Here is a 17,362-nt window from a genome sequence, read left to right on the forward strand (position 1 = left end):
AGTGAAAATTACATTTGTGGGAGAGAATTGACTTCGATTTTTGAAGTCAATACATTAGTCGCGACAGTTGTTTATTATAGTTACTTTTTTGACTACTTAATAGGAAAATATTTGAACCTATATAAACTTTTTAAATAACGCATCCAATAATTTGGTATATAATATGAGTATGTTTCTTTTATAGTGACGTCGGCTCCATCAACAGAATCTCAAACGTTAGGACTTACTATTGGCATTGGAGCTGGAGTACTATTATTTCTGCTTCTGATTTTGGGTATTATCTACTTAAGACTGTAAGCATATCTTCTGATTTATATGTTTTATATTTTGGTTATTCATCTTTTACACAATTATGCCGAATTTTCATTTTTATATGTAAAAGTACTAGTAAACGTAATTTGAATCTTTAACACCACAAAAAGTTCAAAATATTCAGGTAAGCTTTTTTTTAATTCATTTTTATTAAGACCATATTAATTTTAATTAAGGTAATATTGAGTTTACTTTTCTTCCTAAATGATATTGAATTAAAGGAATTTATATTGAAGGAATTACAACAAATATCTATAACTGAATAAACAATTGACAAAACCCAAAACATTACATAATATCATGAATTTCCTACTATTTTTATGGACAATCTTGTCCCTAAAACTTCCGCGAAGTGAATCATTATCTTACTCAGAAAATCATTCAAGAACTCATTCTATATAAAACTGAAAGCTTTATTTTATTCTCGAAGCGAATAATTTTATATTTTAAAGATATAATGAGTGATTTAAGATGTTGGCATTTTAGGAATCTTTTTTTCTGTTGCAAATTGGTGAACAGAGAGACGGATTACTGTCGAAAAACAAGTATAGAACGATGGGACCCTCTGAACGTAGTCTGCCTGGAGTTGGTTAAATCTTATCATTCTCAAAACGACAAAGAGGAACTTCCAACCTCTCAAAAAACAGAATTATGATTATTCCCCTCCCCATTAGCAGAACTACAACTGAATTATGCATCATGTTAGATTTTTAGCCGACCAGGTCCTGGAGGAAGGCTGTCATAAAAACTTAGCCTATTTCATTTAGAAGTCTTTTGGTGTGCTACCCTTATATATTTCTTTAGGTCATCGGAGAATCTCGTTTATTTTACAAATTAGATCAACCCCACTTGTATAATCTGGTATTGGCCGTAACATTAACTATGCAAAACAGAAACAGCAGCTATCTAGACAAATTAAAAGACAGTTCGCTCTTTTTCCGGTGGTTTTTACTTCTTACTTTTCAAATTAGATCAATCCTACTTGTACTACCTAGTTTTGGCCTTTCTATTAACTGTCAAACATATAAACAGCAGCTATCTAGTCAAGTTAGAAGACAATTCGCTCTTTTTCCGATGGATTTTATTTCTTATTTTTCAAATTAGATCAACCCCACATGTACAATCTATCATTGGATCTTAAATTAACTATCAAATATGGAAACAGCAGCAATCTAGTCAAATGAGAAGACTTTTTGCTCTTTTTCCAATTGTTTCATTAAGAAGTCTTTACTTTTAAGACTTCGTATATTTTTTTATGACTCCGTAGAATCTCGATAATTACATTTAAAAAAACTACCTTTGTATCCACCTTGAGTTAGCGTTTTGATGTAAAGGGATCAGTAGATAGTTGTAGTAAGAAAAGGTACTTTTGACACCTCCTACGCTTTCGCGAGATTATCGGAAATGCTACATTTAAAAGAGGAATATGATCAAGCAATTGTTTTTACAAAAACCTTAAACGTTATCAGAGGGTTATCAAGTAATAGTCCTGTAGGAGGAGAGCTATTAAATTCCTTCGCATCCTCTTTTAAAACAAATAAATCTTAAGCCAAGAAAGTGACGATATAATCGCTATAGCAAGTTGAAAGGTATTCCTTTTGTTTTTTCCAATTTTATTCACATTTTTAGACATTTGTTGTTCTTTCAAAAACGTTTCTGACCGTCACCGGTCATTTTTATTTTAACCAAAATACTTCGCAATTAGTTACAAAAGTCTTCAGCTTATCACCATAATGTTTCATTTTTGAGGTATGTAACTGTTGTTACATTTGTTTAGATAATTTGTTTGTTTTTTCTTTATCAATTTGAATACGTAAGTGTAATTTCAATTTTATAAATGCTTCATACTTCTGCATACCTCATTTGGTTAAGTGACGGAGAAATTGTAACTATTGCTAACTTCAAAAACATGGTTACTGAGAATGAACTCTGGATTTCCGAATCGTTTTTTTAAGAAATAATTTTTATCAGAGAAATTACTCTCATGGTCCAATTAAAACTGTTCTTTTTAGGAGGAAGGAAACTCCTGTGAAAAATACTGAAAACATTGAAGGAGCCCTTCGTAAAGAAGACCAAAACGCAGCCGTAATGTCATATTCTAATTTGACGGACGGACAAGGACAGAATATTTATGAAAATATTCATGAGCCTGAAGAGATGTACGATGCACCTTATGAAGAGACGAGTCATTACGAACCCTCACCGATTTCTAGGAGGAGTAATGGTGGAGCTACTGTTACCATTAATGGAGTCGCTCTTCGTTGACTTTCTCTTTTTCATAAGTGCTTCTCATTATGGATTTAGCAATTGAAACATACAATCTACTTTGAACCATTTCTATAATGGTCTTGTGTAAAAATTGGTAAAGGACATGTGAATAATTTAATTGAACTTAAAATTGTCAATTTCGGAGAAAATAATCAATTTCAATAAGAGCAACATGACCACCAACTCAGAATACATGTTATATAAAAAATAAGTTCCTAAGATCGGAATATATTATTTCCTTAGTAAGAATCAAAACTAAGTACATCCCAATCTTAAAATTTGTTATCCTTCCTTTAATTACAAAAGCACTTTTCTTCAACAAGGGCGTCGAATACAGTATGTTCATTTTCAATAGATTGAAAATAAGAATATAAGACCAGTTCTTCTTTTAACAAAAATAAAATAATTTTTGCATTCCAAATTAAATGGCAAACGATGTATCTCCCTACTTTTTTTAAATAAAGAAATTTAAGAATGACTCACCTATTTCCCCCATTTTTATCTACAATGTAACTCAACCCTAAATTATACAAGAAACTAATGTCTAATCATTTTCTTCTATAATTCATCACTTATTTATTTACTAGAGGACAGTCCTGCTTTTTTTCACATAGATTTTTGATAAAATTTAATCAAGAATTTGTTATTTCAGGGATTTAAATTAACTGTTTTTAAATGATGTTCTCATTGCATTAGTTTTCCTTGAGGAATAATTAAATTTCTTGCTTTCGAGAGCAAAAAATAAGAGTTATTTTGAAAGAATTTTAAGAAATAAAAGTAGATTCGTAAGAACGTTGTTAAATAATATTCGTTATTTGAGGATTCAATTTCAAGTTGAGGCTATGAACGCTCCTAAAGAAAAAGAGCCTTTATTTGGAGAATTTAAAAATTAATAAATTTTACAAAATCAATCTGCCAAATAATGGCTTGTCAATATTTTATTTATTAATTTAATTGTACATAAATTAAAAGGAGCGCTTTAGGGAAGCTTGTTTTTGTAATTAGAATATGTTAAGTAATATTGTCTGGATTAAACAATGCAATAAAATTGTATTTATTTTTCTGAATTAACAGATCCAAAGAAAATAATATCTCTTAATGTATTATAACTTCATTTTCTAAATTTCCAGAGGAAATGTAATTAATGTAAAATTAGTCTTTGTAAAGTTAATTGTACATAGACCTCTTTTTTTTTTTTTTAGAGGAAAATGACTGTTAATAAATTTGTTAAAAATAATTTTTCATTATTTTGATCACACTATTAGAGCAATTAAGTCAACTGTAATTAACCCTTTCCAGCTCGATGATGCCATATGGCATCACTAGTTTAAAATGTATTATTTCTTGCTTAATTTTGACCAAATAATACAATTGGCATCATTTTAGTTTTCTTTCATGCCTGTTGGGGCAGCACAAGTCGTAATTTTTACATAATTCTTGCCCGCGAAAATATAAAATGTTTTTATTTCATTGTTGTCAACCACCAGAAAATCGTCTTCATTACAGTTGTATTTGTGAATTTTTTTTTGCATTTTTTAAAGCTTTTTTGTTTCTTAATTATTTGTTTTTGTAGAAACTAAGTGTTATTTATCTTGAATTAGGTATGTTTCAATTTATTTAACTTATATTATTTGTATAATCGAAATTTTAAAAATGAGTCCATATGGACTCTTTGAGCAAAAATTGACTATTAACCATTCTATTTTTTTTATTACATAGGGTATATTCTGACCTGTTTTTTTTAACATGGAGCGCATGTATACACTCGAAGAAGCTGTAAAGATTATATTAGACGGTAATTGGTCAGATGTTGACTTAGAATCTTCAGATTCTGAAGATGAACAAATTGGGGAAGTTGATGCCAACGCGAATTTACCCCCAAAAACAGACTCTAATTATACCACTTTACCAAATGAAGATGAGTTTTTTACTGAGGATGAAAGATCAGCTAGTTCGGAAAATATTTCAGGAAACCCTTCCAATAATTTGCAGGATCCTGTTTTACCAACCCCTGAAGCAAAAAGGAAACCTCCAAAATTATTACGCGGGAACAACATTAGTTGGGTACCAGTTAGGGATGATTTTCACTTGAATTGTACTAATTTTTCTTTCAATAAAAAACACAATATCACTTATGGATGTGACAAGCCCATAAATTATTTTCAACTCTTTTGTTCGAATGAAATTTTAAAAATTTTTGTGGAGCAATCTAATTTATATTCTGCTCAAAAGACTGCCCAATCTATTGGCACCACAATTAATGAAATAAAAAAAATTTTGGGTATAAACATCATGAGCGGAATTGTAAAAATGCCAAGCTATAGAATGTATTGGGCCAGAGATACCAGGTATCCTTGCGGATGCAATGAGCAGAAATCGTTTTGACAAACTTCGCACATTTTTCCATGTGAATGACAATACAAACTTTATCTCTGATCCAAATCACCCTAATTACAATAAATTGTACAAAATTCAACCATTCCTAGATGGAATAAATAAAGTTTTAATTATTTTCATTCTTGCTAACTGGTGCCCAATGATGCCATATGGAATCATTTTCCAAAAAATGTTCAAAACATTCAAAATGGAAAAAAATATTTGATTTGTTCATTTTAAGCATTATTTATTGCAGTGAAAAAAGTTTTCTCTCTCTCTCTCTCTGTGTAATAATTCGGACCGGAAAGGGTTAATTCTACTTACATTATAATTTTATTGCATAAGGATTTAGGAAATAATCAAAATAATTGAAATTGGTAGGACATCATCACATTAGACAAACCGATATCTCGATTATAATGGATTGTATTTCTGGAATCTATAGTATAATTAATTATAAGGGCTTGAAGACACAACAAAGTAACATACTTTGCTTTTTCATTCTGATAGGATTTTTCCTCCCATTTTTTATAATTTCTTAGTCCTAGTAAAAAGAGGTATTGCCCTCGAATCAAATTTTCGAAATCGATTGCTTAACGGATTTAAAATGTAAGGATCCCTGGACTGAATAAAAAAAAAAAGAAGAAAAATGCAAGATCCAGTATTTGTGTCAATTGAATATCTTAAAAACAAAACTAAACCTTTCTGATATGTTTTATCCAGATTTTCTTGTATCCAAGAGACCCTACACTTGAGATAATAAATTCATTAATTAAAATCATCTTTTTCTAGGTTTTTCTAAAAAAATTATTTTTTGAGCTGCCAAGTTCGGTTTATTTACCTAAGCAGTTTAATAGTTCACGTTACCTTTTTCCAATAAGACCCGGCAACTCCTAGTTTCCTCTTATTTTCCCCCAATTCGACTATGGTTGCTTAGTGTATGGCGGTCTTTCTGGTGATATTGAAAATAAGCTCAAGCGTCTCATGAACTGCTTCATAAGATTTATACGATGAGTTAAAGTGGCTTTTTCCTGCCTATCGCCGCCATATTTTTTGGTTTCATTTCTCTTCCAAGTCATCCAATCTCAAAGGCCATCTTAAATTTTCCGACTCTTCAAGCTCAAATCCTTGATCCATTCCCGTAATACTAGATCTCGTTTCAGCAATCTCTATATACCCTCACACCGTACTTCATCCTTCCACAAATCCTTCCTAAAACGCGCTACCTCTTTCTGGAACTCCTTACCTTCTTCTGTCCGTCATGCTCCTACCCTTTCCATCTTTAAATCCCATCTGTTCAATTATCTCCTTTCTAACCAGCTTTCACCGAAATTATATTCTTTTATTTCATTAATTTTTATTTTTATTTATAAATATTTAAAATACAGGCCATACTAATATGGCCTCCAACTGTACATGTATTTATTCTTAGGGGACAATAGTCCCAGAATAATAAATTTATTTTCTACTTCTACTTCTAATTCACGACAAGAAGGCAAGGATTTCCACTAAACGCCATTATGAAGCTGTCATAATTTTCAGCCAGTAATTTTAACAACTTCACGATAATTTAGCATTCTAATAATAACAGTGAGAGTTCACAGAAGATCTTTTTGGGTTAAATTGTCCTGCATTGCCAACCAAGTGATCACTTGCACAAATCTGCACAAATTTATTTAAGGAAATACTGCAAATTCATAAATGAACGAATCCAAAATATATTTTAATACAATGTTTATTTAACAGCGCGAGCTTTGTTGTTAAAAATGTTAATAACATCAAAGATTTTAAAAAAGTAAATTTCGTAACAACATTAGAATAAAATATTTTTAAAAATAATAAATAAAACAGGATCATATTATTTGCAACATTCTTTCCTAGAATTAAACAAATTAATTAGAAAATACATTAAAGACAAGCCTAAATACCTCCTACAGAGAAAGTAATTTCTTTTTTTTTAAATTAATTCAAATTAATAAAGCTACATAATAAAAACATATTTGGCACTACATTTTTAGAATATTACCATAAATAAAAATTAAATTCTTAACTTTATCCAGTACATTGCAATAAGGCAAAACAAAAAAATCTGTTACACCGTCAACTGTATCTATCAGAGCAAGCTCTCTTTTTCTTCTATTTTTTCTGGCTGGTTTTGATATTCGTTAAACTTCAGAGGAATATACGTATCAGTTTGGTGTAGAGAATTTAACTTTCTCTAATTATGTGAATTAAAAACATTGAAAGAGCAAATCAAATGCTCTATTACACCATAAAGACGAACCAACCTGATTTCAAATGAAAATTCAAAACCGGCCAGAAACTGAAAAGCATGTAAAGTATGTTGAAAAGCAACTATATCATCCAGCACTGTGGACTTAACATTTTTAAAAATTCTATTAAAATTAGTGAATATTCCCCTTTAAAATCTTTAAATTACAACAGTTTTTAACACTAATAATTTCAATAATAATTAATACTAAACACAATAATAGATTAATGGCAGTTTCAAACATTTAAGTAATAATTTAAAATTAACAGTTCGGTTTAACTTTCACTTTTAAATCTGTAACAATTTAATCATTGGAAGACTCTCATACATATTTAACATTTAGATAAATTTCATTTGAATGATGCAACAACAACCAATCCAAGCAGAATTTTTGAATCTCAACAACATTAATAATTTTGTCTAACTTTAATAAACACAATGGAAGCGACACCCTGTTTTTTAAGATAAACAATAAAATCCAATTTTCAGTATCCGTTGGCTCATTACTTGCAATAGATATTAGGTTTTTTTTTTATCACAGAATGTTTGGCAGGCTGATTTTAAAAATTTGTTTAGGCACTCTAATTAAGGCTTTTACGTGGTTGAAAAATCAACAATAATAAAACCATTTCATGGCAACTTATTGTTAACAAAATTTTGAATGAGAAAAGAGATTCATTGTTTCTGTTCTGTTAAAACTTAAGCTTTTAAGACTTGATAAATTTAATGTTCAAAGAACATAAATAAGTATAAGGTACAGTCTCGGAATTTCAGAATAATTAATATACATAAAGCCACCAAGTAGTAGAAATTACATAAATGCTCTTTTACAGAACTTTTACAACATTCAGTTCAAGAAAGGCTGCTGAGACTAGCACTATGACCAGCTTGTTTATCGTTTATTAATATTAAAATACCTCATAATACTACATTTTTTTTGTATTATTTATTTATTATTATTATTTTTTTTTGCAATGTAAGAACCATATCACTTAAAGATTTATATTTCTGTTATGTGTTAAACACTTTCCAAATATGATTGCATTGTTTGTCTACTTTTGTTGCTATACATGTTGAACTAATTTACATAAAGCCATTAACTAATTAAATAAATTAGGTTAATGTTCCATCAATATATATGTTTACTGAACATAAAAATCTCATAAATTACTAGCATTCGAACTGTTAGAGTGAGTTAATAATCTTGGGAATAAAATTATAATATTAAGAATAAGTAAATATAGTTCTTATCTGTTCATCTTATCTAATATTGGTAAAACCATATCAAACGTTGGTCTTTTGCCAGCATCTTCATTCATGCATATTCTTATCAACTTGGCCAAGTGTGGAGATATACCAGGAGGAATCGTTACTCGCAAACCTTCCAACGCTATCTACACAACAAATTAAACATTAAATATTATACATAATATTTAGCTCAAGTTAAGTTTTTTTCTTACCTTCATACCACACTCCATCGCTGATAGATCTGCAAAAGGTACCTCCCTTGTGGCTAATTCCCACAGTAAAACGGCGAAACTCCACATATCAGATGCTTCCCAATTTCTATCGGTAGGTCGCTTGTGTAAAGCTAGAATAAGTCCATTCATTCCATTAAGTTCATCCGAATATAAACAATAAACAAAACGAACTTGTAAAAGTGATACATAAATGTATTACCATCAGGGGACATCCAAGCTGGATAATAAATCCTGCCTTTCTCTTGGAAAGAGAACTTGGCATCTGCCATGTTAATCCTAGCAGTCAGATCTTCATCTATCTGTAACGTTTTGAGGAAAAAAAAAATCTTAGTTATTTCCTGCTTAAATTTTGTAAGTTTTGACAGATACAATGTGCTGAAAGATAACTTACCATTACATGCCTAGAATTCAGGTAAAACTGAGGAGTAATGCGTTCTAGACTATGTAAAAAAGACATGCCTCTTGCCACGTCAGCTGCAAAACGCAAAGCCTGTGCTGAATCAACTACAACACCAGCCCCTTCATGTAATAAAGAATATAGAGAACCCCAAGGCATATGTTGGTTAACAACGATCAAATTCGGAGGAGAATTACAACATCCTATCACTGGCAGCACATTTGGATGGGAAAATATTCTGAAAATAAACATTTGCAACTAATCAATAATATCCTTAATTTCAATTACATATTCTCAAACATTGCAGTTAAACCTAAATCAATTCAGTAAAGAAACTATTGGAGCCTGTTTAGTGTTTTTTTGTTAGTACTTTGGATAAATTTATAATTGCTTGAAAAAGTCAACAGTATGACTTGATCGTGGGTGTTAAACCAGCTAGAAAAAGTAGAGGTTATTTTACTGTTTTTTATGAAGCATTAATGCTTTAGTTAACAATTACTAGCTTTAATGCTAAGAGTAACCACATTATTCATTAGAAATTATTTTAAGAGTCTAATACATCCAAGCACAAACATGATGAATAGATGTATGTTTCAGGTAACAATAAATATTTAGAAAAGGATACACAAAAGAAAAAAATACACAACCAATCTCTTTTTCTCAAAAGTTGTTCTTTCAAAATAAAAATAAAAAAACAGACATGTAGAAAAAAAAGGAACTGAACACTAGTTAATATTATTGGCAGGCCTACAAATACCCGCAATAACAAAAAATAAAAAAATAAGGATTAAAAAGAAATTAAAAAAACTAGTTAAAAAAAAACTGGTACAAAATGATTTTGAACTCCTGGGAAAGTAATGACCCAAATAATATAAAGTACTTCATTCAATTACTCACCTCTCCACTTTAACCTTAATTTTCCTAGAATAATATTTAATATTTCAACAAAACTACATTGATCAATAATGGAAGCAAGCATGGCAGTTTGTCTGTGCTAAATTTACCGAGAATTAATTTAAGGATGTTTAAAACAGTAATTTTTAACCTTCTACCTCATGTAAATTATAGAGAGGAGCAATCTCCGAATCGCACGAATATATTAGATTTTTTCCATAAAATATTAAATCGTAATCTCTAAAATTTGATTCGATGTCAATACGCACACTCTTTTTCATTCGTACCATAAGGAAGTACCAGTGAGTGTCCGCTCGACAAATTTCAGCTTGTAATATGCATTGATTTCTTTACAAACTAAACATTACCTATGACCAACACATTTATTGATTTAATATTAAAGGTTATTATAATTCACATTTAACTGCCATCAGAAATGGCTGTAGATAGCAGAGAGAATGTTTTTCTTATCTTCCTCCAGAAATACACTAACGCATTTTCTAAATATGGACATTCTTCTAGCCAAACCTCCTTTGCGGGCTAGCCAACTTTTCTGCATTTTTGTAGGATTCCGACTTAGCTTAGCCACATATATCTAAACCTCTATCTCACCATTTCATGCAGTATTAATACTTACATACGTATTAACAGATGACCTATTATAGCACAAATATAAAAAAAAACCATTTCATCGCTTAAGCGTACAACGAATGTACGGTGTTATATTGCGAAACTTAACTAACAACTATCCTCAATACAATAATAAGTATACATACCTAAGTTTTGGAAATTCTTCGTTAAAATCTCTTGAGATTCTAGGAGTGCATTCCCTAATGTTTAGAATTTTCCCGACTATGTCGTTTTTCTGCCACCTTCCACGCCAAGATTCACCGCTAGGTGTAACAGCGATCTTAGTATGCAATTGTAAATCGGACATGTTAATTCCCTTATGTCGTGAAAGAGTAGCATCTCCTGCAACGGATAGTATTTGTCATTTAATTTAATTCGGAAATAGCTAAATATAACATATTTAATTAAACTTGTAAATCTTCATTAAATTGTAATTATTAGTTTAAAACGACGCAAGTAATAAATTTTATAATTTATGATTATAAAATATTTGATTTCATTTTCGACAGGAACTTACTTTGTTTTCACACAAATTTGTGTGTGTGTTTTCTGAATAGGGTTCCTTTTTTACTTTTATTTATACAAAACTTACTGTCTTCATTACTTCAAGTTTCTACTTCAGTAATTATATTTGTTCTTTATAATTATTTTTAAGTGGTAAATTTGTTCATATTTTAAAATTAAAGTTCTTACATCTTGCTAAAAAATATTTGCTTTACTATAATAAAATAATTTAAAAAAACTCACGACTTCTTGTTTTTAGCCCAAGCCAACTCTGATCCTTAAAAGTGATTTTTCTGAGCTCTTGGCCAGTTTCAATGGCAAGCTCTGTAATTTAAAACAGAAAATTGTAATTCTAACATTTAATTCCAATACTAGTAAAAAAGGACACTAGAAACTTTAGAATGGTTTGTAGGTTTCGGGATAGGAGGGTTTGTATTAGGTGGTGGTTAATTTAGAGTGACAAGTGGAGTGATTTGTGGAATACAGGGAATTAACGTCCGGAGAGGTAGGATTTGTGAATAAGCTAATACATGAAAGAAAGAATACTCTGAGCCCATACAGCAGACCTTGGTACCATACCCGGTCAGAAGCTTGCGACTTGTCCAAAAATATTCCAGGAAATTACTGTTTAACTAAAGGGAGAAGGAGATGGCTTTTGTAATAGATACGCTGGCTGAATTGTTGAGTGACAATTCCAGAAGCCGAATAAATGATTAGGGATTTTAGTTTGAATTAATAAGTATTTCAAATATTTTCCCTATTAAAGGGAGCAGGCTAAAAGGTCCCCTTAGGAGCTGGAGAGAATAGGTTTGTTTGGGTTTGGAGATCATTCTATTATTCAATTACTTGCATCAGTTAAACAATATGAAACTTCCCAAGACTTCATACATTTAATTTCCAAAAAAAAAAATTACATTACTTCGAGCTGCAACGACCTCAATTTTGCAAGCAAATGGAAATAATGAATATATCTTAATTCAAATGTTAAATTTTTTTCTTTGCCAATTTTACGGCATAAACTTTAATTCAGAAAATTTGATCACGAATATTTCTTACTTGGAACAAATTTACTACTCTGCCGCTTCCACAAAAATACCAAAAATCATCAGTTCTAGACAAATTTTTGAAATTTAAAAGCAGTAAAACGCATTTGATCTCCCCCATTAGATTCATTCTTAAACACTCTCCTGAGATTTTGTTGTTTAACGCCTAGGATAAAGGAATTATAAGTGTCAAAACTTGACATTTTCCAAGTAAATCTAATACAGAAAACATATTCTTGACACCTCGACAACCTTATAAATAAAACATAAATGTCAACTGCAAATGTCAGGAGAAGATCTAAAGTCATTTTATCTATAAAAAACAAACAAACATTTTATAAACATAAGAAAGGAAAATCTTGTTTTATTAAACAAATGTCTTTTATAGAAGTAAAACAGGGCGAAGATTTCTTTCGTTGCATACGTCGAAAAGAAAGTGAGCCATATTGAAGCCTAAATGAACGTATCAATATCTTCCTTGAAAAGTAAGTGCAATTAATCCGCCTAATTTTTTTTATTCAATGTTTTTCTATTAAGATAACTTTAAAAATATGAATTTTTGAGTAAGGTAGTTCAGAACATCTAATTTTTCCAACAGTTCTTATTTCTCACACGGTAAAAAAAAGTAAAGAAAAGAGAAATCTGCAAATATTTAGGTTGATAACTTACTGCCATTACAAAATATCATTTTTGGAATTATACATTATTTAGGCTTTTGATTTACTTGACGTCACAATTATTAGCTTAAAAATGATGTTATTATGATTAACGAACTTTACTTCCTTCTTAATTGAGCTAAGTGGTTTGAAGAATCAGGCTTGAATTATAGTAAATTTAATATTAATAAATCTGATAACTGATCCAGAAGGATCTATAGTAATATCCCCCCTAAAGCCAACGTATTATTTCGGTCATTTTCAAAATATTCGTCGAACTGAAAACTGTACCATAGCAAGTCCACACGGAGTGGAACCATCTACGAATAAAGCTGAGGTTCAATTGTTCTTCAAATTCTTAGACGCGTAAAACATTTTGCAGCCCGACTCTCGACTTGATTTTTACCTTTATTTTTATCTTAACTTCATTGTTCATAAGACAATTCCCATATTACTTCCACGGTGTCAGGTCTCTAATTTGCAAAACATTTTATCTCGTTTGAAAGTAAAAGAATAAATCACCAAGGTTGGTTTTAAATCTTGTTTATTTTAATAATTACATTCTTACCATGCAGCCGTTTTGCCAGTGATCCCCTAGCTTTGTCTAAAGGTGTATCACCATCTTTGTTAGCTAAAGATATGAGAGCACCATGTGTCACCAAATCTTCTGCAATTTGTTGATATCCCCAAAAACTGGCATAATGTAAAGGAGTATTTCCATGTTCATTCGTAAAATTTACATCTGCTTTGCTGCGTAATAGCTGAAAAGTTTATGATGAAAAAATATTCAATTTACATAATTATTACGGAATATCAAAATATAATGTATGTAAGTATAACCCTTAACTAGAGCTAGAAGAAAACCAACAACATGGACTTTATAAAACATTTTTAAACACATTCATTTTTTAATACTTTTAGAAATGGATTTATTTCTATTTAATGTCTTACCAAATGAACAATTTCCTTATGCCCATGAGCTGAAGCCAAATGGAGTGGTGTATCATCACCTCGGTTAGTCGCATTAATTCTTGAGCCACGAGACATGAGTAATTCAACTATTTTAATATGTCCTTCTTTACAAGCCCAATGTAGCGGGCTAAATCCATGATCATCTCTGGGTAAAACAAGTTAAATGGTTAAAATTAATCAAAATGAATGATAAAATAACTTTCTCTTTAGGAACAGGTACATTCATAATGATTCGCGAGACCTATTGCTCATAGGCGAGCAGTTCCCAATGTACAGAACGCGTACTCTTAGAGGTATGGTAAATAATATTTGTAATGGTAAAAACCACAAAAAAAAAGAAGGTATTAACAAGTAGAAAAAGGTAGAATTTTTGAGTTAAAGATGAGAAACTTCTAAAATAGAGAGCCTAAAAAATATCATTAGATAATTAGCTAACTATTAAAACCAGCTTTAGGATGTCTTAAGATGCATGGGAAGACCCACAGGTAAGATATGGTCTCTGAATCCTTGGCAGGTTACCTATAGAAAAAATTTCGGTATACAGATCTATGTGGTAAGGATCAATAATTTAACTGAACCCAGGAAAAAATATACCCCATCCCAGCGGAAAATATAATATACAAAACCAAAAGAAAGATTCTGTTGGACGGAGATCACGGTTACGAGATGTCATACGGACATTTTACTCTAAAATAGAATCTTGGAATATACACTGATTATCACATTTTAGAGAATTAGCACACACAGAACTTGACGAGTACATTATCGACTTTGCTGCCGATAATTTTGAGAATTAATACGGACTGCTCAAGAGAGGTTTAAGAAAGGACTCTACAAGAACATAAGGAGTACAGAAGAGGAGTGATCAAAGTTCATACAGCGATAATTAAAACAATACAATTCGTAAATTGGAATAGGCGAAACTTTTTGAACCAGATCATCACCATATAAAGATATGCTCTTCACAAGAATGTAGTGATTAACCAAGCAGAAGTGCCCAAGACTCTAGTGTAGTTTCTAAATGGAAGTTAAGCTTGGTGTCCTCTTTTCCTAGGAGCCTTTGCTGCAAAGACTCATGTTGTTTCAGCTTCTTTCAATCAACTCTTCACAGACAATCCATTTATGAGATTGGGATGCACATGTGCTTACTCAATCTGTAGCGGCCCATGCCTCAGTTTTTTGCGCACTACTGCTGCGACTACTGGTGAGGCACGTTAGTTGGCGGCATTATGACAGCATTTTGCTGGAGCAATAGTGGTTTAAGTCTGTTGAGGGAACAGTAGGAACTCTCCCGTGCCAGGCTCCCTATCGCCTTATTACAGTTTTGTCATGTATGCCCAAACAAACAGACAAACTGGCTGACAGAGGCAGACTCATTAGAATGTCCACCCTTACAATCTCACAATGGTATAAATTAGTTTCGTAGAACGGGCCAATAGATCCGCTTGGATGTCAGGGAAAATGTCGGGTCCAAAACAAATTATCATTCAAATGTATTGTAACTATTACTTCGGAAAGCTGGGCAGTTTTCCAAGGCTTACCGAGATATCAAGCCTCCATAAAATATTGATGAGGCTTTTAAGAAAGAACCCTGAGCTTTGTCCTCTTAGCTCTTTACAAATTCCTTATTTCTAAGTACACTTCCCCCAAATTCAAATAGTCTAAGGATTTTCGAGTAAATAGCCAAAAAATGAAAATAAAAGACCTGTGGATCTAGAGCATCTGAAGATGCCAAAAACACATTAAATTTGGAATATCTCCGATTTTTCTTGTGAATTATATATATTATTCAACCATATTTTACAAATACTCAAATCGGGCATTCTAAAATTATATTTTAGAAGGCAATTAGAATTCGCTCCGTCTTTGCGTTTTGTAGCAAATCAAAATTTTATATTTATACTATAATACTTGGTTATCCTTACTTTACTAATCTCACTTGACAAGACCAGCTATACCGAGCTGTACTCTAAAGTGTTTTACCTGCTAAAAATAATTTGACAACAAAATTCTGAGGAATTACAAAAGTTGTCCTAACAATACCAAATATGGCTAGTTCGGAATATTCAGGAAAGGATAACCCCCTCTCCACTCTACTACCACATAAAAACTAATTTCATTTATTTTTCATTTGTTTGAACAATTTTAGATAATAAGTCCCTCATGATGTTGTAATACTCAATTTTTTTTTCACAACGAAATAATAGAAGAAATTACCCTTGATTCATGTCATGTTCAGTATCGTCCAACCAAACTCTTACTTGCATTGCATTGCCTTCTCGGCACCAATGGAAAATATCTTCCATATTTACTTCAAAAATTAAAAATAACTTCTCACATAAATAGAGTATCAAATAAATATATAGCTGAATGGACCACTCCCGAAAGTAACACAACACATAACGTACTCAGCCCATCCCACTTCAGCTGCCCACTGACAACCTAAAAAAAAGTTTAATGCTGCTACAAACACGGCGCAGGACCAAGTATTTCCAGCTGGTGCCAATAGAGTGCACAATTCTCGCTTATCCTTCAAACATCTTGCGTTGTTTTCCTTGAATTTAAATACAAATTTTAAAATAATTGTTTTCCTTCCTTTCACTAATGTTCTTAGTTATGTCTTTTGACGAAGATTAGATAAAACACTTCCAGGTAGCATGTTCGCAGACCTCTATTATATAAGGATCTGATTAATTTATAGAAAAGCTTGGTATACATCCGTCTACCACAACCGATCCCGTCTGGAAAATAGGTACCACTACTTTGCTAATCATTAACTTATTTAAATTGACCTTATTTAGATTCAGCAATGAAACGTGCTTCTAATGAATCATTTATTAGTCACAAGAATAACTCTATAAAATCACATTTAGCAGAAGAATGTAAGGAAGTTAGTTTTAACATCGAAATACAAGTTTTTCAGAATCTTATTACGTATTGGATATATTTCATATATAAAACGGAACAAATTTTTGCGATGATTGTTTATAAAGCACTAGCTCTTCTGAGTAACTAATGCACAACGTAACATGCCTTAAAACTATTTTTTTATTTTCCCTTAAATTGTCGCTACCTTCATGAATTCCGGGATCTGAAGTGAGAGTGTACTTACTAACAAACACCACAACTCTAGGTTCCATCTACACCTCAGTAATATCGCTTTATGAATCTCGGTTGCCAGTTAACTTCTTCATAGCGCACGACCGAATTTCTCCTACATTCGCTGTGAAAACTGGAAGGGCAAGGTAAAAATGCCCGGTGCAAAATTATTAGAATAAAGAATAAAAGATGAACGAGAAAAGGTTCTCTAAAATTTGCTATCTAAACTCAAGAATACCTTAATATTGCAGTAAGTGTAGAAAAGTGTGTTTACTTAATTGGCGAAAAGCTGATACAAGTTAGTTATAGGCACTTTTTCACATCACGAGATAAGCTAATGGCGCCAAATTTAATATCACAAATGGAATAATAAATAACGATCAATAATATTTGGAGGAAAGTGATCCCGTTGATCTAATCAGACAATTCGCTAAAGATCGCATAATAATCGGTTAATG

At 31.3% G+C, this 17,362-nt stretch overlaps 2 protein-coding genes across 2 annotated transcripts in view; one reads left to right on the forward strand and one right to left on the reverse strand.

Annotated features, from left to right (window-relative positions):
* fw (CUB and Sushi multiple domains furrowed) overlaps positions 1 to 3,186 on the forward strand; it is a 134,072-nt gene extending 130,886 nt beyond the window's left edge. Inside the window, exons 19-20 of the mRNA XM_074119379.1 lie at positions 185 to 293; positions 2,325 to 3,186. Of these exons, the coding sequence (XP_073975480.1) occupies positions 185 to 293; positions 2,325 to 2,577 (362 nt within the window). The 3' untranslated portion in view covers positions 2,578 to 3,186. The remainder of the gene's footprint in view (positions 1 to 184; positions 294 to 2,324) is intronic.
* Positions 3,187 to 8,409: 5,223 nt separating this feature from the next.
* Positions 8,410 to 16,250, reverse strand: Ilk (integrin linked kinase). Its single transcript, XM_074119380.1, has 9 exons — positions 16,023 to 16,250; positions 13,785 to 13,950; positions 13,402 to 13,594; positions 11,378 to 11,458; positions 10,777 to 10,972; positions 9,101 to 9,344; positions 8,909 to 9,008; positions 8,689 to 8,819; positions 8,410 to 8,622 (listed from the first exon to the last, which is right to left on the reverse strand). Exons 1-9 carry the CDS (start codon positions 16,109 to 16,111, stop codon positions 8,476 to 8,478), a joined length of 1,347 nt encoding a protein of 448 aa, XP_073975481.1. The 5' UTR covers positions 16,112 to 16,250; the 3' UTR covers positions 8,410 to 8,475.
* Positions 16,251 to 17,362: the final 1,112 nt, after the last annotated feature.

This window comes from Rhodnius prolixus, unplaced genomic scaffold, assembly GCF_049639745.1.
Source record: "Rhodnius prolixus isolate KJV_2025 unplaced genomic scaffold, Rpr scaffold_2, whole genome shotgun sequence".
Taxonomy (NCBI): Eukaryota; Metazoa; Arthropoda; class Insecta; order Hemiptera; family Reduviidae; genus Rhodnius; species Rhodnius prolixus.

Coding starts and splice junctions, on each gene's coding strand:
- Ilk (XM_074119380.1), bottom strand. CDS start 16,111: ATGGAAGATATTTTCCATTGGTGCCGAGAAGGCAATGCAATGCAAGTA. Junction 9,009..9,100: donor TGAATTCTAGGCATGTAATG/GTAAGTTATCTT, acceptor AAAACGTTACAG/ATAGATGAAGATCTGACTGC. Junction 8,623..8,688: donor CGATGGAGTGTGGTATGAAG/GTAAGAAAAAAA, acceptor TTTGTTGTGTAG/ATAGCGTTGGAAGGTTTGCG.